General features: G+C 47.8%; 1 protein-coding gene across 4 annotated transcripts in view; it reads left to right on the forward strand.

Annotated features, from left to right (window-relative positions):
- The window catches only part of CUNH21orf59 (chromosome unknown C21orf59 homolog), a 9,031-nt gene extending 1,495 nt beyond the window's left edge, over nt 1–7,536 (forward strand). Inside the window, exons 1-8 of one of the 4 annotated variants that reach the window (XM_011373842.2) lie at nt 152–236; nt 314–622; nt 2,742–2,909; nt 4,463–4,530; nt 4,991–5,149; nt 6,022–6,153; nt 6,865–6,960; nt 7,239–7,536. In XM_011373842.2, coding sequence (XP_011372144.1) covers nt 484–622; nt 2,742–2,909; nt 4,463–4,530; nt 4,991–5,149; nt 6,022–6,153; nt 6,865–6,960; nt 7,239–7,349 — 873 coding nt within the window. In that variant the 5' untranslated portion in view covers nt 152–236; nt 314–483 and the 3' untranslated portion in view covers nt 7,350–7,536. Of the gene's footprint in view, nt 1–151; nt 237–313; nt 623–2,741; nt 2,910–4,462; nt 4,531–4,990; nt 5,150–6,021; nt 6,154–6,864; nt 6,961–7,238 lie in introns of those variants that run through there. The other 3 variants (XM_011373843.2, XM_023519729.1, XM_023519730.1) reach the window with 3 other exon arrangements.
- Nucleotides 7,537–8,818: the final 1,282 nt, after the last annotated feature.

Below are 8,818 nucleotides of genomic sequence, written 5' to 3' on the forward strand. Positions count from 1 at the left end.
ATCTCCCCGGGGTGGAATCTCGGGCTCCAGGCGAGTCGGCTGGGTGTTCCGCGCTCCCCTCCGACGGCTTGGTCTGTGTTTGAGGGTTGCCCTGACAACAGTTATTTCCGGGGGCGGGACTGGGTGAATCCCTGGGGCAGGCGCGGGAGGAGACTGGCTGCTCGTTTCTCGAAAGCATCTGCTTGTTTCTCGACAGCACCTGCTTCTGGGAGTGGGTTGCCAAGTCTACGCGTACGGTAGGTTAACCCCGCCCCCTCAGATTTGGACCCCCGAGCTGGCGGCCCCTCTGATTCTCTTTCTTTGTTGCTCCTAGCAACAGGTACTTCCGGGACCGAGTGCCGTTTCCCTCGCACCGCAGGCGCTGGAGCCGTGGGTTCCGGCCTCGAAAGAGCGGTTGTCCGTCGTGGCTGCTGGCCCCTCGAGTTCCCGCGGGCCGCGCATCCCGGGCCTTCTCGCCTCCTCGGCGGGGCCTCTGGTGCCGCCATGGTTCTGCTGCACGTGAAGCGGGGCGACGAGAGCCAGTTTTTGCTTCAGGCGCCAGGGAGCACGGAGCTGGAGGAGCTCACGGTGCAGGTGGCCCAGATCTACAACGCGCGGCTCAAGGTGCAGCGCCTGTGTTCAGGTGGGCCCCGAGGCGCGGCGAGTCTGCGGGCCGGGTCTGTGGGGCCCGAGCCAAGGCAGGGTGGGCTCCTGGGCCGCGCAGGGCCCCGGAGGGAGAAGAAACGGGCCATTTGGGACTGAGGGAGTTGGGCAGACCCACAAGGCCTTCTCCGGCCGTCTGGGGGCGAGGGTCAAGTGTGCGAATATTTGCGAAGACGTGCAGTAGCAGGGCTTGAAATGGGACACCGTGGTTCACCAGAGATGCACAAAGAGCCTGCTCACAGGAGAGCCGCGAGAGAGGCCAAGTGCGCGCCCAAGTGGCTCGGAGCCAGGATTGGGGGGCTGGGAGGAACACACTCGAAATAGACGGGTAGGGAGGGAAGAGCACCGGGAGGGAGCCGAAAGACTGGGCCGAAGAGCAGGTGTAGTGGAATTCAACAAATGTGAGATGGGGAGCGATCGCTGGCCGTTTTTAAAAGGTGAATTCACTCTTTGGACACTTCCGACGGAGAGCTGTAACGGTGAACCACCCAGCTTTGGGACGGCCCCTCAAGGCTGAGAAGACAGTAACGAGCCTTGGTGACCTTCCTCTCCAGGAAACACAGCCCTGTTTCTCAGAGTACAGCATTTTGGTCACCCTATTCTCAGCACTCGAGAGCAGGGCTGTCCAAGGACATTTACCATCGCGATGGGAGTGTCCCGTGTTTGTGCTATCCAGTAAGGTATCCACTAGCCACATGCGGCCGGTGAGCATGTGAAATACGGCTAATGCAGCCCAGGAACTGCATTTTTAATTTTTCGTTTCATTTTAATTACATTTAGTCAAGCGCAGCTAGTATCTACCTCATTAGACAGCACAGAACTTGACATGATGATACTCCAGATACAGTCTAGGATGTTGAGTGTTTTTATAATTATAATGTGATTTTTGTACCATGGAGAACTTCTTAACGGTCGTGGTTTTACCTTTATGAGGCAGACGTATAGTTTCTTAGTTACAGTTTCTTAGTACAGTTTCTTAGTACTGATTCCAAAACAAGCTTAATATTAAATGTTATTTTAAAATTAAAACATTTAGGGAGAAAAGCGACTCAACTTATTTTTATAAAATTATCAGTTGAAAATATACCGAATGTTCAGTCACGTTAGTGAACTTGGAATTCATAAATTTATTCTATAGTCGCCATTGTCAGCTGCGGTTCAGACAGGCCCCAGGGCTCTGCCAGATGAAAACAAGGATGAAGGAGACCAGCCACTTGGCTCCCAGAGGCTTGGAGTCTGCTGGGGAGAACTCCATTCAGTCACACTGCTTCATAGCACTGTATTCACAGGCGACCTGGTGTCCTCACCGCATTAGAGGAAGACGCAGAGCCCCTCTTATTGTTAAGGAAGAAAGGGAAAGAGGGAGAGAGAGAGGAAGGACAAAAGGAAGGAAGGAAATTTTGTGAGGTTAAAATGTGGACTGGATTTGGGGTGAATATATACGGAATAGAAAAAAATAAAAAACCAAGCAATCCAAAGGGGAAAAAGAAAACAAAAAAACCAAGGGCTTGTCCTGTCTCTGCCACTTCTGAGGGGTGTGAGCTGCCTGAAATCCTCCCCACTAATTGGATTTACACAAATTATTTATAAAATATTTAAAGTTTTGTCGAAAGTGGTAGCAGTATGACCTGAGCAAGCCTCAGATGAAATGGCTGTAATAAGGGAAGATGGTTGTTGATAACTGTCTCCCTTACCTCACAAGGTTAAGTTAACTAAGATGATCTATGTGAATGCACTTGGAAAGCTGTAAAGCCCTATGTGGATATGTATTCAGACTTGCAATGAATTTAGTCTGTGCCTCCGGAGTGCCAGGAAGTACAACAGCACAGCAGATTAGAGCTGGGAATCTGCAGCCCAGCCGTTTGTGAGTGGGCAAGCTCCTAAACCCTCTGTGCTTCTGTTGACCTAGGATGGATAGGCGACCGTTTGTCAAAGGTCAAGGACAGGGCTGGCACACAGCAAGTGTTACTTTTTATTAAATAAAATCGTGAGCTGATGGGCCAGACTCCTGACCTCTAAGGAGCATACATTCCAATGAGGTAGAAGGTGTTAGGATGATGATTGTAATGCATATTGTCTAACTTTCTCTTATTTTCAAGAAATGGAAGAATTGGCAGAACATGGCGTGTTTCTTCCTCCTAATATGCAAGGACTGACTGATGACCAGATTGAAGAACTGAAACTAAGGGATGAATGGGGTGAAAAGTGTATACCCAGTGGAGGTTCACTATTTAAAAAGGATGATGTTGGACGAAGGAATGGACAAGGTAATCCCGCATTTTTCTCCTCTGCGCCCGCCTGAATGAACATAGCAGCAAGTATGAAAGCGGTTCTTTCAGTTAAAAACTGATATCGGTATTTCTGTACGGACTTACAAAGTACTGCACCGTGTGACTCCCCGCGGTAAAACACCAATCCAGAATGACGTAGGCGGATAAAGGAAGCGTCCGTTTTCTCTCTCTTACTAAGATACGCTTTTAAATATATCAGGTAAACCATATGAAATTAGGTCACAAATGGTTGAAAACTGGCAATTCCATGTGGTTCGACCTAAGGGGAGGATTATCATTGGAAACTTCTTGAAGGTTGCGTTTTGTTACAGTTTGCAGATACTAGGGTTTCTTCACGATTCTGTGTGAAAGAAAAATGAATATTGTCAGCACGAGGGTCTCCAGTTGAATTGAGTACATGCTTCTCTTTGGCACAAAGCACCTCAGTACATGTCCCAGCATCGAAGAAATGGTTCTTCTTTTAGTATATGGTTGATCGTGTGGAATTTGAAGGGAAAAGGGATGATAACTCATTTTGATAACTCGTCCCTTTTAACCTGCATCGAGAGCTCCATTTAAAAGAACATAATTGATCATTTAACAAACACCTAAGTATCGCCTACGCACCTAACACATTTCTTTTGTTAGAAGCAAAAGAAATTCAAAAGTGACCCTACAAGGTCTTTACATGCCCCAAATATGTATATATGTTGTTAAATATTGGGGATAATTGGAATTTTTAGTATTATTTCTATTGATTTTTTACCTGGAATATGGTTAGCTGTCTTCCACATCTTTTCACACGTAAACTCATTCTCAATTTGGAGAGATTCTTTGCTTTTTAGAAGGAATTGCATCAATGAAAAAAATCTATATATCTCATAAGATCCAGTTAACAGTTCATTATTCATCTTTAAACCAATTGTCTTAACCGTTACTATTCTAATAGTTTTATATTTCTAGTATTTTCAATGTCTAATTAATACTATTCTTAAGAATATAAGATTCGAACTTGCCCCATCACCCTTAGATTGGGACATTCCATTTCCATTGTTTTCGCTTCTAAACGTTCAAGTTAATGATTTTTCTTGTTTAGGGGTGGGCAAACTATGGGCCACGAGCCAAGTTTGGCCATTGCCTATTTTTGTAAAGAAAGTTCATTGGAATGCAGCCACCCCATTCAGCTATGTATTATCTATGGCTGCTTTTATGCTGCCGTGACAGTTGAGTAGCTGCAAGAGCGACTGTATAACCTGCAAAAGTTAAACTGGCCCTTCACATAAGGTTTGCCAACCCCTATCTGTCCCATGACACGTATTCCTGTTCTTTGTGGCCTTTGCCACTTTGCGTACAGCGCTCTCCAGGTCTCTGCTCTCCTGAAGAGATGTTTCCGTAACTTGTCACGGCCAGCTTTCTCGTGTCCCCACCTACATTCCATTCCTGTGCTTCCTCTCATTTCCCTGACTCCCCGACTCAGAGGAGGTCGGGATATTTAAGAAGAATTTGAAAGACAGCTGTCTCTCTCCCTCTTCCCTTTCTTATTTTTAAAGCTCCAAATGAAAAAATGAAGCAAGTTTTAAAGAAGACGATAGAAGAAGCCAAAGCCATAATATCTAAGGTTAGATTTTTAAATCATACTCTGTAGCTTGTCTTTTGAAATACAAACTCCAGTTTTGGCCTTTAGAGTTACCTGCGGACCAGCCTTTCCTTTTCTTTTTTTAAGCCTTCCAGAGAGCAGGGAAGCAAGCGTGTTCGGGGCGGGGCTTAGCTTTTCTTCCCAGTTCCCACAGCTCAGACAAAAAATGTTATTGGCTCGCGTAAATGTGATTCACGTGATATAAATACGAACTGATGCATTTGTGATTTTGTTTCCTTTACCTTTTTGAAGAACTTGAGAAAACGAAAGGCTGTGGTGGATGTGGCTCAGCCCAAGGTAGACGGTAGTCACTTTGGTACCAGCGCTGTGTGATCCTTTCTGTGGCTCTGGCAATACCTGTCAAGGGTCTCGTACAGAACTTGGTGAATATTCGTCGAGTTGATCAGTAGCATTGTAGATAACGATGCCGGCCCTCTTTCAGAAACAAGTGGAAGCCAGCGTCTGTGTTACCATGGAAATGGTGAAGGATGCCTTGGACCAGCTCCGAGGGGCAGTGATGATCGTTTATCCCATGGGCTTGCCGCCTTACGATCCAATCCGGATGGAATTTGAAAACAAGGAAGACTTGTCAGGAACCCAGGTATGTGGCTCTTACATCCTGTCAGGTGAGTTCACACACTGCCCGCCCCAAAGAGCAGAAGCCCCTCTGATCGGAGCCTCCTCTTTGGGTGTAGTTTTTTGCTTCGTACACAGCTTTCCATTCCATCCTGCCGCGTGATGCGGAGTGGGGGACGAGGACCCGAGGGGGCGGAGGACCTGAGGAGGCGGAGCTCACGGTTGAGGGTGGCCCTCAGAGCAGCGGGAGGGAAGGTTCGCGAGGCTGCCCATCCAGAGTATCTGAAAACACTGCCTTTTTTTTGAGGGTGGGGTGAGGCATTAGAAAGCCAGAAACCTAATTTGTGCCTGTTTCTACCCAAATGCATTGGTCCCTTTGCATGGAGTTTTGTGTTCTAGCCTTACCCCTTGCTTCATTTTATTTTCTACCTTCATGTTTCATTTTCCTTTGTCTGTCTCATTTATTCTCCATCCTATCAGACAGTATCTGGTCCTCTGAGCCATCTCAAACAGGTGGCATATGCAGAGGCAAACAGCCCTATTATGTCTGTTTTTAAAAACCCAGCAGGATCCCAGTGTTCATCCCTGGCAGTATTCTCAAAATCCAGCTAAGAGGGACCTTATAGTATGGATGAGGATGCAAAGGAGATAGGGTACTCCCCACTTCCCAGAGCAAGAAGTCCACTGAGTCAGGGCATGAGTTGAAACTTACGGGAAGGTACTAAAATGAAGGGGACCTTTGAGTAAGTGGGGGAGTTAGTGCTGCCCCTGGGGGCCTCCATGAGGCCAGGGGCAGGCGAGGTTCCCGAAGCCTCGCCCACCAGGATCCGCACACCCGGGTAGGGCCACTGTTGCTGTGTCTGATGACCTTAAAGTGGGTTGTCACCGCGGCCCCAGGCAGCGCTCAGTGTCATTGAGGAGTCAGAGGCCCAGCTGTGGTGGGCAGCCAAGGAGTTAAGAAGAACAAAGAAGCTTTCGGACTATGTGGGCAAAAATGAAAAAACCAAAATTATTGTCAAGATTCAGCAAGTAAGTACTTTTGCTTTAATATGTCACTATTTTATTTACTTTCAAACTAATAAAAATGTACAGCACATCTGAAAGATTTTAAGTTCCTTGTGCAAATACTTTAATCCTATTGGTCCAGACTTAACACTGTCCTCTTATGCACCAACCGAAGCTGGAAGAAAATATGGATTGATTGGCAATATCTGGAGTTTGTTTTAATTGGGGGAGGGGGGTGCCATGCTAATTTCAACATTAAAAAATAGGGCTACGAGTAAATAAAAATATTTTTTGATTTCAAGTTTTTCAAAGTGCGGGTACTCCATGAACGAGGAGGGAGGTGAGAGGGTGTACGGGTACACCGCGAGCTGTGCGCCCCACGGCTGCTTCGGCCGTGTGCGCTCTTCCAAATCACTGCTCTCCCGTCTGGGGGATGCAGGGTCCCCCACGATTGCCCCTGTCCCTTCCCCACTGGGCCTGCAGTGGCTGCCTTGGGAATGGCCGTGACAGGGTGGTATTGCGCACCTCTGGTCTCCATCCGCCATGAGGGCCTAGGGCGAGGGGCTGCTGAAGACCAGGTGTCCCCCTGACGATCCGCTTTGGATGGTCGGAAATGGATGGCCTTTTTGTCTTCAGCAGTTGGCAGAGGTGGTCACAACACATTCACTGTAACTTCCTGGGTTGTTCCCGTGAGAATGCCTTAATCCGCCATGTGCTCTTCCCTCATCTTTGCAGAGGGGACAAGGAGCTCCAGCCCGAGAACCTATTATTAGCAGTGAGGAGCAGAAACAGCTGATGCTGTATTATCACAGAAGACAGGAGGAACTCAAGGTAACAGCTGGCATCTGGGGCATTCGCCCCCTCACCTTACCGAGGGGCCTGGACAGTTGTGGGGAGGTGACTGCTGCAGGATGTGGCGGGGGCTTTGTAGGGCTTCAGCCTCTCCAGGCTGCAGGGGCCCTGCCAGGCCCACCCCCCATGCGTCAGAGTCTCGAAGTGTCCTGCTTCTGGGGAGGGGGAGGAGGAGGCTGGTCGTGGGTTCTTCCTCCAGCCTCTTTATGTTGCAAAATCCCGAATCACCTTCCTGAGTAAAACGTATTTATTTCCAGAAATTGGAAGAAAATGATGACGACTCCTGTTTAAATTCTCCGTGGGCAGATAACACTGCTTTGAAAAGACATTTTCATGGAGTAAAAGACATAAAGTGGAGGCCAAGATGAAGGTCGCCAGTTGATGAAGCTTTCAGAAATATTAGCTTGCTTCTCCTTAGGCAAAATAACAACAACTAAAAGAGATTCCCATAACCTCCTGCAAAAGGTGTTGACATTTCTAGTTTTTCTTTTAGTTTGAATTTTTACAATAGAAGTTATTAAAGGTTCTGGAACTTAAATACATTCTCAAAAAAGAGTGCCTAAATTATATTTATTTAAGGACTTTAGTATTTGAGGTTCTTTGACAAATACTAAGGATTTAATTACTTATGAACATTTTTTTTTTCTTTCTGATTTCTTTCATTCTCATGAACCTGTCGAATCCGAGGAAATCGAAAGTACCTTTTCCTTCTCTGTCAAGTATCTGATGTGAGGCTTAACTGTCAGTGGCCACTAGAGGCCGCCTGTCACTTGCTCGTTGCATGTTTTCTTGGGCCCTCTTTGTAGATCTGTGGAAGGCGGGTTCTCAATCTCTTCTGTTAATCTCCTTTGAGAGAGTCCTAATCCCACAGGAGGGTATAATCCCACAGGAGGGTATAACTGTAGCCTGCATCTCCCAGCTGCAAAGGTGAAGTTTACCTCCTAGCGATGCCCGACCGGCCTAGGAAGTTGGGTAGTCAATCTAGTCTAACCTTAAAACAACAAATTCTGTAGTTTCTGGGTTTTTCCTGAAAACGAATTTAGGTCCTGGTAACAGGTGCTTCTCCCTTGTGGGCTCAGCCTGCAGAGCTTAGGATGCTGAGTTTCTACTGAGACTGACAGGTGGCATCAGGCTCAGTGACCATCTGGCCACTGAATACACTGGTCACTCATCATGACTGGTTTTCTAGGACACCTTTAATTTTAGATATCCCAACTCATCCCCACAAACCCTGACACTTCAGCAGCTCAAGTGCCTCTCAGACTTTGGCCTAGAAATCTTCTCCTGCTTGACTTTTGGTCTGTAGGACAGTGTTCCCCTAGGTGGCGGACATGCGGCATGCTTGCCCAAGAAGAAGTGAAGTGATCGGCCTCCTGTGCCCACCGCCCCTCCTTCCTCGTACACTCCCAACAGCCACAAAGATGGAGGCAGGGTGGGTACTGGTTCCACCTGCCGGGAGGCAGCCTGTCCCTGGGGTGTGGGGCCAGACAGCCACCTGGTTCCCAGAACTTGTAGGAGCTGGAGACGTGCCCCGTCTCTCTCTGCCCATCCCCATGGGCCAGAGGAAATGGAAGTTGGGACACAGCAGCAAGACTCACTGAGACTAGTCCCCTGCCTCAAGGGGAAGACTCGGGCTCCCGGCAGAGACTGGTCCCTCTGGAGAGCGGTCCGCCAAGCAACCTACGCAGGTCCTTCTAGAACCGTCCGCCACCTCCCCACCATCCCCACCAAGTTATTAGGGTAGCTACCTCTCGGTTTCTAAAGTGGGTTGTAGCCGATTATATGTCTTGAGGATACCTTACTCTTGGTTCATTGTCAAATTGTATGAAATCAAATT

The sequence above is a fragment of the Pteropus vampyrus genome, unplaced genomic scaffold, assembly GCF_000151845.1.
Source record: "Pteropus vampyrus isolate Shadow unplaced genomic scaffold, Pvam_2.0 Scaffold233, whole genome shotgun sequence".
NCBI classification, from domain to species: domain Eukaryota; kingdom Metazoa; phylum Chordata; class Mammalia; order Chiroptera; family Pteropodidae; genus Pteropus; species Pteropus vampyrus.